Source organism: Cyphellophora attinorum, assembly GCF_001299255.1.
Source record: "Cyphellophora attinorum strain CBS 131958 chromosome Unknown Contig12, whole genome shotgun sequence".
Lineage (NCBI taxonomy): Eukaryota > Fungi > Ascomycota > Eurotiomycetes > Chaetothyriales > Cyphellophoraceae > Cyphellophora > Cyphellophora attinorum.
Window position 1 is genome coordinate 304,262 of NW_017253240.1, and position 12,981 is coordinate 317,242.

Here is a 12,981-nt window from a genome sequence, read left to right on the forward strand (position 1 = left end):
TGCAGGCCGAGCTGCTCGCTGAGCACACTGACCCGCTGTCATCACCAGGTCGATCTCTTGGCGAATCTGATCATTTTCCTCTTCCCCACGTAGTTGAATCATGGGAAGATCTCACAGGCTCTTTGGAAATCTCGGTCGACATCGTCGTACCAACAGTTCCTGCAGCACTGTGACATCCATCGCACAGGCGATATTTACACGGCATAACTCACGCTGCCTGCTCAGAGTAATCAGAGAGTCTCGTGAGGTGGAAAGAACATGAATCCGCCCTATCGCCCCTGCCCTACACCCAGGGCGAAACCCAAGTGCGTAGCGGCCCTACCTTTGCTAATGTTCTTTCTCCTAAGACTAGGGCAAAGCAAAGTCCTTGCGTTAGCACTCAGTTTTACACCCTGAGTGTACGTTCATTCTGGGATGCCACCTCAACCAGGCGCATGCACGCACCCTGGCCTCTCTGTACAGCCCCGTCTGTAGTTGGGTTATCTGCCCTCTGGGTAAGAATCACAAACGCTGATACAAAAATAGGCAACCGCCCTCCTTACTTGTCTGGACAACTTACCCAAATTGTATATATTTTGAAACTATCGGGAACTCGGAAGTCAGATGTCTGAAATAAGGTACTAATTTGCAGTGGAAAAGGCAGCCAGTGCAGTTGTTTATATTCTGTTGTCCCGAGATTCGAGATCTTACCATACCAGGTAGCGAGCTTACCCGAAAACCCACTGCCCCATTTGCCAACCAATAATCTTACGCCCTGTGTAACCAGAATTCATAAGACCGCCCCCTTCGCTACAGCTACGAATGAATCTGGCTGACCTTCAAGGACAGGTGCCGAAAATGGCCAAGCTAGCTCTTTGAAGCAGCCACAGCCTGGACGACTCAGAGAAGTCGTCCACTATAAATGCTTCCCTGAGATGCATCTCTGATTGTCGATCCATTCTGAATCAGAGACATCTATCATGCAATAATATTTCCTCTATCGACACCACAGACACAAAATCATCCTCACAAACTAAGCACTATCACAACTCACTAAACCAGTCGCCTACACACAGTCCTCACGATGCAGCTTGTATCAGTCTTCACAATTGCCTCAGTGTTCATCACATCCACCTTCGCAGGGTCTGTTGCTCTTGGCCACGATCAGAACGGCGACCAGTTCGCTTGGGTTGCTGGTCAGAACCCTTGCGACAAAGCTGTGTCCACTGGGGGCCAATGCAATGTCGACACACAGTTCAAGGACAACGACTTAATCTTCCAGGTGCGAGGCTGTGAGGACCCTAACACCCCCCTCACCATTTTCACACGGTCGCCTTCTCAAACCCCCGATCAGGCTGGTCTTTTGGCTACTTGCAGCAACACGAATTTGGATCAGACCATTGACTGCGGTATTTTCACGGGGAAGTTTTTTATAACGACATTCAGCTGCCCTTTCTAAGCGCTGGTACATTTCATACCTGTTACGACCGCGCAAGCGACCAGTTGCGCCCAACCATAAGAAGAAGGGGTGCCAAGGCAATGGGGTGGACTGGTGTGATGGAGGTCAACCATGGATACTAGGACATAGCCCAGGACCGGCTACGTCATGCAGCACCAAGGGAACATACACATAGAGTATAGAGTATAGAGCATTTCAGATAACATCTCATCAAACCCATCTTTTCGACTACATAAGCAGTATTCTACGACCCAATGGGACGTCACCGCATTACACCGATGTGGACATTCTGGTTCTTAGAATGCCGGATGCCATAGCAAGGATACTCGCTGGCGTAATAGGAGAAACCATCAATGGAAGCAAACTCATTCCATCAGACCCATCCCATTCGAAGTGCTACAGGAACTTCTTGAGGTACTTTGACGACGATCGCTTGGGGCGCAGTACCTTTGATGATAGTTATGAAGCAGCAGAGATTGCGCTCTGAATACAATTGTATGTGTTGGCCGCGATCGAGGCTTTTGACGCGTTCGGGCCCTGTCGTCCTGCTTGGTATACATATAGCCCATCTCACGCTCCTGTGGACCATGGTTATGTGTTCCAGTCGGCACAATCATCCGGGCTGATAGTTACCTCGCGGTAGCACATTTGTTACAGCCTGCCATCGAGCAACTTGATGGCCATGGGTGCCTCATGACTGGACAGGAGATGGCCAAAGAGCTACAGCAAATACGTTGGATGTGTGGATTTCAGGAGCCAACAGCTCGGGATTACCCTATTATTCGTCACGTTGGCTTGATCAACGAATCATCGGCGGGGAAGATCCAACACGATCGAGGCTGGAGGCATCATGGAAAGGCCGTTAGTGCTTCTTCACTTCGTCGTCCGGTCTGAGTCATGTCCCCTTGTGTGCTCTCGTCAACCGGTCTCAACTAGGCCCGGCTCACGTCCGTCATCTGGCCTTATTCCACATTTCGTTTTGAGAAGATCATCTGTCGTGTAGTCTCTCACATTGTCTTATGCAAGCACGCACATAACTCTCGATGCAGTGGAACGTCCGACCCCAAATTTCAAACTGAGCGAAAATGAGTGATGGTCGTGTGCTGTGTACCAAAAAAATTCAATAGAAGCGCAATACGCCGGTATGGCCTATTTTGTGTCGAACTCCAGCATCACCACACGCACAGACCATAGGGTATATCCGGTCAGCATGATCCGCCTCCTTTCCCTTTCCTTTCCAATTTTTCTCGTTGAGCGCGGTCAGGGTGCGACACAGGCTTCAGGGCATTCACACCCACATCACTCTGCCCGTATATTACCCACCCACTCAACCAGCCTTCTCACCGGGAATAGCAGGCGTGACATGCTCACTTCCACTCTTCTTCCCCTCGTCACTGTCGCTCGTATGGTCAGCAGCCGCAGCCTCTGGCCCACCCAGCAGCGCAATAAGACCAATGTCGCGCTCGATCTTCTCCTTGCGTGCCAAGTCAGCCTGTGCGAAGCCGACTTCGCCAAAGAGCTCGTCCATTTCTTCGAGAGTGCGACCCTTGGTCTCGGGAACGAAGAAATAGACCCAGAGACAACCAACTACTGTGATGGCGCCGAAGAAGATGAAGGCTCCGAACTGGGTTGCGTTGATGAAAGGGCTGGTGGAGACGGCGACGGCGAACTGTGGACAGGGTGTCAGCAGGATGCCTTGATATGCTACGAGTTGGGGAAGGGAAGCACTCACGTTGTTCAGCCAGTTGGATGAGCCACCGATGGAGATACCCTTAGCACGCATGCCGAGGGGGTAGACCTCCGAGATGACAATCCAGGCAACTGGTCCCCAGCTGTAACCGAAGTTGATCGCGTAGAACCACACAAAGACAACTGCCACCCAGCCGGCACCACGATGAGCGGGCCAGTTGTCACTATAAGCACCGATAATGCCAGCGACGATGAAGTGACAGGTGGCCATACCGAGTCCACCGACGATCAGGATGGTCTTCCTGCCGAGCTTGTCGACGTAAAGGACAGCGGGAATGGTGGCTAGGAACATAACCACACCGACGACGCCAGTGGCGAGCAGCGAAGTGGTGTTGTCTTCGAAGCCGAATCCTTGGAAGATGAAGGGAGCGTAGTATCTGAATTGTCAGCGTGGTGTGCGTGTCGATTTTCTGAGGCAACTCACAAAATGGCGTTGACGCCGTTCCACTGCTGGAAGACCATGACGAACACGGCGACCATGGTCCTCTTACGCATGGCCTTGTTGGTCACCAAGCTCATGTAATCGTACAGACCAACCATGAAGTTGCTCTTGAAGCTTCCGTCCTGGTACTGGGGGAACTTTTCACGCAGGCGTAGTACTTCGAACTCTCTCGCGGCCTTGATCTCCAGAAACTCAATCTTGACTCGCATGTCATCAGGACCCGTCTTGCGCAGACGAGCCAGGGTCTCGAGGCATTCCTCTTCGCGGCCACGGTTCATGAGGTGGCGAGGGGACTGCGGCATGAACAAGAGCATGCCGGAAGCAAGAATTGTCGATGGTAGGAGCTGGATGCAGATGGGAACGAGCCACGCGGCGTCGGACTGGGAGTCGCCAGTACCGCCGATGAAGTTCGTTCCGTAGCCGATCCAGTATGAAACCATGATACCGAACGTGATAGCGAGCTGCTGCAGTGCCACCAATGATCCACGAACCTCGGGAGGTGCGAGCTCAGCGTTGTACAACGGGCTGCCTAAGTTAGCAAACCTCCATGGAATGCACCTCGCAGTACTTACACAAGCATCGAAAAAGCTCCCACGCCGATACCAATCACGAATCTTCCAGCGAAAATGTGATCGGCGCTTTGCGTGCATGCCTGGATAATGACACCAACGGTGAAGATTGCAGCCGCGATAACGACAGAGATGCGACGGCCAACAGCATCGGCGAGCCAGCCATTGAACAGAACACCCACCCAGGCACCGAGCTCAAGGATGGCTGTCAGAAGACCCTGCTCAATACCAGTTGCACCAGAGTAGTACGGTTCGAGCTAATACTGTCAGTGGGATAACATCGCAACCGAAGCGATGACACTCACTCGATTGATGAAGGCCGGCATGGTCAATATCTGACCGAACATGCCTGATTGTACCCATAGACAAAGCCACCCAAGGCCGCAAAAGTCGCAATCAGCGTGGTCTTGCCGTTCGAAACCAGGCCCTTGAGTCCAGGAGGACCTGCATACTGCAAACGTCTGGCCGAAAGGGCGCCATCAGAAGTCAAAGGTGCCATGATGAAGGCAGGCCAAGCTTGTTAGACCTAGAAGTCAGTGACAGTCGAGCGACAGCTAAGTCCAAGACACCAAGGCGCAAGTGCATAGGTATATGTACTGCAGTACAGCATATCGGAAAAACCCGCATCCACACATGACCACGATCAACAATCGTCACCAAGTTTCATAAGTGCGGTGCAAGCGAACCCCAAGCGAGGTGCAATCACCTCAGTGGCTGGTAGCCAAGTGCCATGTAGCCAGCAGAGCCTCCAAGCATTGGCGTATGGAGGAAGAGGCAACGATGAGCCTCATTCAGGCTGAATACCAGGTACCCCATTCTTCTCCAGCTTGGCTCCAGCTTGGTGGGATGGAACATGGCCCGCAAATCCCAGACGTTCAAGAAGGTAACTGATCGACAGAGACGCGAGAGCCGTTAAGAACTGTCGTTTGATAAGTGGTCGGAAGAACGGCAAAAGAAGGACTCTAGTCATGGAGACGTTCGCGTGGCCCGTCGAACATGCTAAACACCACGACGATACGCAAGTCGCAACCCATCGTTATGTGTCTTCTTCTGCTGCTGCCGTTTCTCAGTCGACCTCTCCCGTTCCCTGGACGTATTCACAGAGATATCGCGATTGCATGAAGAGTACGTCCGAAGACCGAGGTGAGCATCATCGATTCATCATTGAAGAAATGAGTGTGTGTGCGAGAGCCGTAACCCGTTTAGCCTGTGTCGGATCTCCATTGCCGGGGTGCACTGTACGTGGCGCGCGGAGATCTGGAGATCGCTCTGACCACTACCATCGGCTAAGTAGACTATCGCCCATCTGCTTGAACCTACCGTATCAGTATCATTGAGAGCAACTCGGCCAAAGTACAACTGTTCGCGAAATTGACTGCACGGCAGTACTGACGGAATATGAAGAACACCGGCAAGGGAACTCGGGCAAGCACTTCAACAACAGGTCCGACCGCCGGAGGTTGACATTATCTCCGGGCACCTTTAGTCTGGCTGTGCTGCGAAATCCACCTGCGAGACTACCTTCCTCCACGTTGGTCTCAAGTTGGACAGTGTGCTTAAAGATGTTGAAATATCTATACAGTCGTTTGTTAGTTCTCAACATATGTACATACGTCCATAAAAGCCACTATATGGCGGACGCTCAAAAGCAAAAGCAAAGTTTCGCTGCGTGCTGGCCGTCCCCTCCAGACCAACCTCGTAGAGTTCGTGGTCGCGTTGTCTGCATTCAATTGATTGCCATCACTCGCTCTCCACTGACTTGCCTGCAGCCGTGAGCAGATGCCTGGTCTGTGCCGCAAGCCCAATTGTGCTGCTGCTCCGCGAGCAGACTTGGTCTGTGCACAACAAAGCTGTCGAAAGCGGAAAGTGTCGTGTTCCCATATGCTTGAGCAATGCTTGATCCCAATTCCTCAGACTCCCAACTCCCCCCTTCCCACTTGTTCGATCCCTCCAGAATGAAGCTCATCGCTGTCCTCGTCATTGCGGCGGCAGCCGTCCAAGCGGCCGGCGAAGACACGGAACCAGTCGTGCTCCCCGAAGGCATGATAGTCGCAGCAAACGATGCTACCCAACTCGAAGAAATGCTGCTGCCAGATCCGACCGAGGCAGTACATGACCCAACCATCACCGAAGACCCATTAGTGGCTTTCGAGCGGCGCAATGTCGCCGACGACCTAAGTAACAAGCTGAAAGATTTCGTACACCAACGGTTCGGACATCAACACCATGATCCCGCAGCAACAAAGAGTGCCGGAAAGCGAGCTCTGCAAGACTACATCCAAAATCAGCGCAGGAAGCACTCAGAGCTGGCAAATCCTCCGGAGCCCACGGATGAATCGCACCTCGACAAACGCGATCTCGAGCGACGGGAGCTCGATCGGCAGATCGATGAATTCATGCAGAAGCGCTGGGGTATGGAGCCGGACATGCTCGACCACCTTGAGGCGAACGTCTTGAAGATGGATGAGCAAGATGCTCCCAAAGCGCCGGAGGCAGGCAATCTGGTCCGCCGCGTTGAGGACTTCCTGCTTCGTCGATTGGGCATGTCTCACGACGAGAAAGCCACCGAGGCCAACTCCGAGGCTGAGAACATCGTCACTGAGAGCGTCGAGGCCAGTAAAGATCCCAGGCCCGAACAGGATGCGGACTTAGCTCCCGGGTCCGAAGAGCACTCCAAGCTCTTCCGTCGATGGGACCTGCCGCCGGTGTGCAAGAACAAGGCGAGGATTCAATTGTCGTGTCCAAAGGGATACCCCTACCCCTCCACTTTGTGCTCGGGCAAGCAAATGACTGCAGAGCGCTGCGTTGCGCGCTGCGACAATGATTTATCGGTGAAATATGGGCTAGCGAGTGGAGGAATCTTGTGCGCCGGCTTTTTCGGTGACAAGGGCGAATTTGAGCAGGGCTGCAACACTATCGACGTAAGAAACAGGCCTCCCCTCTGTGCGAGGATCACATCCACTGACATCTTCTACAGATCGAAAGCGCTTGTTATGCTTGCAAGTGGAAATGTCCGGAACAGGCTTCGCTACCTGGGTATGTTAATACGCCAGGGAACTTCTCTTCTGAGGCAGTGAAGTGAATGGGCCGATTGTGGTCATTATCGAAGCCTGATCGATTTGTAGCCGTTAGAGAAGAGGGCGCGAGAGGCGGCGACTGAAGCCTTAAGCCTATGCAGTGTTGAGACCCGAGAGCGAATGCTTCATGGCGAGAGATAGACCAATTGTAAAATTGTCGGAATCTTCATGACCTGAAGAGAATCGTTCACTTGATCGATCTCACCATGTCCGCATACAGTATGTCAGACTCCCTGCCAGTAGTCCGCGACGATTGAGAGTTCGAAACTTGGGACGGACTGCGGTCGGCAAGTGCGTCTTGGCTAGAGTTGCCGTAACCATGCTCGACATGATCGCAGACAGGTTTGAGAGATGGTGTAGATATCTCGCGCCTTAGCGCTCGTTGTGCCCGACCAGGCATCGTGGTCCCGTCGATCTCGTTCAGTAGCGTAGGATCATTAGGACTTCTGACGAGATCCACCAGCTTCGATAGAATGTTGAGCTCCAGCTTCAGCTTGACGCTGTATATGAAGGCTTTGGTGACCGTCTGGTAGATTCTCCAATGCTTGTACTGCATGAACAGCAATGCGATGTCCATGACAATGAGTATAACATTGATGGTGAAAAGCTGTGACATGATGTTTCGGGTGCTTGTCTTCGACACGACTTTGAGAAAGGCTGATGTCCGCCATACATAGAGGCCAGAAATTATGAACTCCTGAATGCAGAAGATGGTCATCTGTACATGCTCGAGATACCAAAAGCACTTTGCGAATCCAACGTCGTCTGTATATGTCGTCCCAAAGTCTACCAGGATGATGGAGGAATGCCAGACTATGGCGTTGCAGATGATCATCCATTTGACACCTGCCAGAATCTTCTCGTTGACTAAGATGAGGTTGAGCCTGGAGTATAAGACCAAACTTTGTCCAGTTATCATGAAGCACCATCCGGATGTGTCGAGGATCTTTCCAAACAGGTATGGCGGGACCTCGAAGTATTCCAGGATGAGACCGACCGAATAAGATATAACACCATAAGTGGCCACGACTAGCGAGACGAAGTAGAGGCCCTTCCACTTTTTGAAGGTCGTGGCTATGAGAAGAATCTGCTCAATAGAGTTGTACAGCGCCAGCGCCAGTGACTGTTGATGATGTTAGCGTCTGATCATGCGTACGACTTGTGTCGTGCTTCGTCTTCGTCCACACTGCTGATGGCGGAAGAGCGTCCGCAGTGCCAGATCGTATCAGCCATGCGGTCCTATCGCAGTGCTCGAAGACAATGGACCTTTCGCACAGAGAGAACTCACTAAAGACACCGTTAGCGATGTACATCACGCGATCACAGCCAATTGACTTACCCAAAGTGACTACTACAGAAGTCGCATCGTATTTGCCCTCAAAGACCACGCGAGGAGGTCGCCATTTACTACCCTCATCCGACATGGCCGTCGTTCACTTTTATCGTCGACGGCATCGACATCGACGTGTGAAGTGCTGTTAAAGCTTGCGGATGTGATCTTTGTGGAACGAGAGAGAGGAGTAGATCCATACTTGTGGGCGCAGACGCATCGGAGTTGTCAAGGGTCGAGTTCATTTCGCTTAATGAGGGCCAGACACGCGGCAACGGGGAGTGGCTTCCGTGCTGCTTTTGAAGTAGTATAGCGCACGAGATGGCCGATCCGGGGTACAAGGAGTGATTTCCCCAGTGATCATTGGTGTCACCAGCCAGGATGCTGGCCTGGACCATCCCCAATGGCATGGCCGAAGACATCGAATACGAATCGAAACTTGCTTCGAGCACAGTACGAGGCCAAGCATAGTGCCGTGTATTGGTGGTTGAAGCTGAGTTTGTCACAGTAAAAGCCACAGGATGATAGTTTTCGGGTTCATGTCGGCGGTGAGATCAGCCGACGACGGCTATTTGAGGTCAAGCTGTCACCGAAAAGCTCAGCTATCTATGATTCGTTAGGCTTGTTCTCGCGGCCTCTGACGCCTGGAGCTACGAGCAATAGTGCCCGGAGCAGCCAAAACTTCGGCAACCTGAACAGCCGAGGAATACGAACGCGACCGTGCTCTCGCTGGACATCTGAACGAAGGTCAGTCATCGTAGCGTGTGAGCACGTCTTGCTCCGCCTTCGCCATACATAAGACGTCGATGGCATCCACGCAGGCGCAAGCATCAGTCCATCTAATAGCAATTTGAGCTGCCTGCGCAGGCTCCTAAGATAGTACTTAAGAGCATGTAGGCCCGCCGGGCGGTGACTGCCGTAGAGCGCTGCCGACGAATGACCGGGAATCTTGCAGCTTTCCCCGCGTTTCATCGCGCTGCACGACGACGTCTCCTGGCCAGATCTCTTGGAACCATCAATGTGCAGAACCCCTGAAAAACACGAGAAATCAGTGCTTCGCCTCGTTTGCATCGGTCCCAAGGCACCGACTCGCAAGTACTTAGGTATTGTCTCCAATGAAGAGTGACAGCGGGAATGAAAAGCCTCGGGCCCTCTCAAGCGGCCGTTCAGTACATCACTAGCAAAGAGGAGACTTCTCGGGAGCAAGCGTGGTGCAGCGTCCGAGCCGGCAAGCATGCATGCAATGATGCGAGGTAAGTGGTGCTCAGGAAAGGTCTATTGCAATTTCTATTCAGACATCATGCTACCCAGCAGGTCTCATACTTGGTAGGTCTGATCACTAGGTCGACAGTAAAGACAACTCGCGCAGGGTTGTGAGCTTTTGGCAGATAGCGGTCTGGAAGCAGCATAACTTGCAATAAAGCTTACCGGGAGCTGGTACAACGGCGTCTGGTCCACTGCAGAGCAGCCGGTTCCATAGGTATCGTAAGGCACAGCACGACGATCGATATTGTTCAGCTAGCAAACCTGTTGAGCACCCATCACCGCACCGACATCCAACACCCAGTTATAGCGTCAATAGTCGGTCTTGAACGTCATCTATTGGTGAAGGGAAGCTCTCACACGGCGACAAGCCTGACTTATTGGCCGTCGACACTCTAAGGCACCGGCCACTGGAACCATCATCTTTGCATTAGTGTTTCGCTGCCAACCATGCCGTTCGCCCTCGCCACCCTCGAGGACCGCCTCCGCACCCTAACACCAACCTCCATTCCCGGCATCGTCCTTCTCGCATCCACGCCAAACACCTCAAACGCCTACACCTTCGCCACCGGTGGCACATCCCTCTCCCCAACAGAGAACCCCCAACCTCTAACCGCGGCTTCCGCCTTCTGGCTCGCCAGCTGCACGAAGCTCCTCACCTCCATCGCCTGCCTGCAGCTCGTTGAGCAAGGAAAGCTCCACCTTGACCAGCCGGTCCACGAACTTCTGCCCGAGTTTGGAAAGATCGGGCTACTCCAAGGTTGGAACGAGGACGGTAGCCCTCAGCTAGCTCAGGCAGGAAGCGAAGCTGCCGGTGCGAGCAAGAAAGTAACGCTCCGCCATCTACTAACGCACACGAGCGGGCTATGCTACGACTTCCTAAGCCCAGAGATTCTGAAATGGTGGGAGTGGAAAGGCATCAAACCCGAACAAAAGGGGAGCAAGATTCGAGACATCTACTCCGCGCCGTTAATCACGCGTAAGTGCAGTCTCCTAGCTCTCTCCACCAATACCGTTACTGACTCTACCAAAACACAGCACCCGGCAAAACCTGGCAGTACTCCCCGGGCATCGATTGGGCAGGCCTCCTCGTCGCCAAGGCATCAAACCTCCCAAGCCTGGGCGCGTATTTCAACAAACATATTCTTCCAGCCGTGTCCATGGCTCCAGGCAGCTTCATCTTCCGCGCCGCCGACAACGCCTTGTCAGAGGCGAGATCGCTGAGCGATGGGTGTACATGTCCATGCGCATGCCGGACAGCGGAAACCTCGTGCCTATCGGCTCGGCGCCGATCGATAAAGCAGAAGACGATCTCGGTGGTGGTGGAGGCAGGTGTAGTCCGAGAGAGTACATCAAGGTTCTGGAGAGTCTTCTGAAGAACGATGGGCGATTGCTGAAGCCGGAGACGGTCGATCGATACGTCTTCTCCCCACAGCTGGCGGAAGGGAACGACAAATTGGGCGGTCATCTCCAGACCGAGCTGGACAAGTACTGGGCCACCCTCGACGGCGGACGCATGCTTACGGGCGGCTATCCCTTGCCCGCAGCACCAGCTGCTACTTCGCCGAGTGGAGCGGGCGATCTGCGCCCACTCGCTCCAACCTCGCCGAAGGATGAGGAGGGAAGGGGAACGTATGAATACAACCACAGCCTAGTCGGCGCACTGAGCAGGAAGAAGGGGTCGAAGAGCGGGCAGTGGAGTGCGCATTGGGGAGGACTGCCGAATCTGCAGTGGTGGGTTGATCCGAGGAGGGGGTGTGTGGGTTGGTGAGTATGCAGATGCTGCCGCCGGGAGACCCATTGTGCCTAGACCTGGCGAAAGAGTTTAGGGAGGGGGTGCTGGATGCGTTCGGTGGCAAGGAGAAGGGAGCTGCGAGGGAAAGTAAGCTGTAAGGTAGACGTCAGAATAGACAATGCATGCGTCCACATGCGGCAGCCTTTTCGATCAGGACCGCGCCGTGGTAGGTTTCCCACGTACACAACACATATGCAGTGGAGGTGGCGTCCCAAGTTGGCATTCAGTCCACAACCAGCTCGTCGTTGCACACTATATTGGGTGCGACCGGTCGGCGCCCGCACCGCGGAACGATTAGCGATAGATGAGTGCCCCGGACCGATCGCGATGCAGCCTGGATTGCACGAAGTCCGGGCGTCAGACGTCAGGCACGGCTGCTAGCAGTCGGAACTTAGCGAACAGACCTGGTTGGCATTGCAACACCTGCAGACAAAGCAGGCGATGGCCATGGCTTTGAAGGTCGGTGTCGTGCATTCACTACCGAGGCTCGCGCTGTGACTCTTCGTTTCCGGTTATCGATGGGCGGCGGGTGGTGGATCTGCTAACTGGAACCTGGAACAAAGAACGGTAAAAGCTCTGACCAGGAGATGCTTTCATCTTTGGTTGCTGTGCACTTGAGCACTTTGGCAGATCCTGTTGGGAGGATTTGCACATGAGCTAGATCGAATCGAGATTCGTCGCACGGCGATATGTTGTGGTACCCATCAACTGGCGTTATGCTCAGCATGCTGGCCTGGATGCTGGCAGCGACTGCCTTCGCCGAGGACGTCCTTGAACAAAGAGACAGCACCTGGATTGGAGTGTATACTTGTCCTCAGCCAAACTGGTCGCCTCAAGACCGTAAGTCAGGAATCGTCGACCTGTTACCATTCTGACATGTGCGTAGAGTGCCGATGGACACAGATGGAGATAACCGGCAACAGTCAACAAGGCAAATGCTACGCCATCGATCCAAGCACCTCCGATAAATTGTCTTTCGGGCCTGATCAAGGCATCTGGTGTATTTTGGTGAGTCTGACGACATTGTGATGCGCTGAGCGGAACTGATCTGTGGTAGTTCACTGGCAAGGAATGCAGCGGCGATCAGTCCAAGATCTACTATCCAGGCACTCCGTACTTGGGACAGTGGCGAGCGACACACATGGACGGTGGCGCGAATCCTACTTCAAAGTTCCAGAGCTTTTCGTGTGGTCGAAGTTGAGAGGTTCATTGATAGACGAGAGCGAATGCCAGGAAACGTGAAGCAGCACTGCGGAGGACTATCCGTCCGTCCTCTGTCAAGCTGGACCCATGATCAGACGATGGAATCGTCACCTAT

At 53.4% G+C, this 12,981-nt stretch overlaps 5 protein-coding genes across 5 annotated transcripts; 3 read left to right on the forward strand and 2 right to left on the reverse strand.

The window, feature by feature from the left end:
- Window positions 1-2,765: 2,765 nt before the first annotated feature.
- Window positions 2,766-4,524, reverse strand: AB675_7563 (Hexose transporter HXT17; the record flags this gene model as incomplete). The annotated part of the gene is made up of 5 exons (XM_018147942.1): window positions 2,766-3,107; window positions 3,171-3,564; window positions 3,612-4,154; window positions 4,202-4,455; window positions 4,504-4,524. 5 exons carry the CDS (start codon window positions 4,522-4,524, stop codon window positions 2,766-2,768), a joined length of 1,554 nt encoding a protein of 517 aa, XP_018000272.1.
- Window positions 4,525-6,153: 1,629 nt separating this feature from the next.
- Window positions 6,154-7,280, forward strand: AB675_7564 (uncharacterized protein; the record flags this gene model as incomplete). Its single annotated transcript, XM_018147943.1, has 2 exons — window positions 6,154-7,119; window positions 7,176-7,280. The coding sequence occupies 2 exons, from the start codon at window positions 6,154-6,156 to the stop codon at window positions 7,278-7,280; spliced, it is 1,071 nt and encodes a 356-aa protein (XP_018000228.1).
- A 182-nt stretch (window positions 7,281-7,462) lies between these two features.
- AB675_7565 (uncharacterized protein) lies at window positions 7,463-8,699 on the reverse strand (the record flags this gene model as incomplete). Its single annotated transcript, XM_018147944.1, has 2 exons — window positions 7,463-8,398; window positions 8,631-8,699. 2 exons carry the CDS (start codon window positions 8,697-8,699, stop codon window positions 7,463-7,465), a joined length of 1,005 nt encoding a protein of 334 aa, XP_018000562.1.
- Window positions 8,700-10,318: 1,619 nt separating this feature from the next.
- AB675_7566 (Acyltransferase LovD) lies at window positions 10,319-11,761 on the forward strand (the record flags this gene model as incomplete). Its single annotated transcript, XM_018147945.1, has 4 exons — window positions 10,319-10,847; window positions 10,907-11,024; window positions 11,078-11,631; window positions 11,679-11,761. 4 exons carry the CDS (start codon window positions 10,319-10,321, stop codon window positions 11,759-11,761), a joined length of 1,284 nt encoding a protein of 427 aa, XP_018000514.1.
- A 627-nt stretch (window positions 11,762-12,388) lies between these two features.
- Window positions 12,389-12,864, forward strand: AB675_7567 (uncharacterized protein; the record flags this gene model as incomplete). Its single annotated transcript, XM_018147946.1, has 3 exons — window positions 12,389-12,503; window positions 12,550-12,671; window positions 12,721-12,864. The coding sequence occupies 3 exons, from the start codon at window positions 12,389-12,391 to the stop codon at window positions 12,862-12,864; spliced, it is 381 nt and encodes a 126-aa protein (XP_018000463.1).
- Window positions 12,865-12,981: the final 117 nt, after the last annotated feature.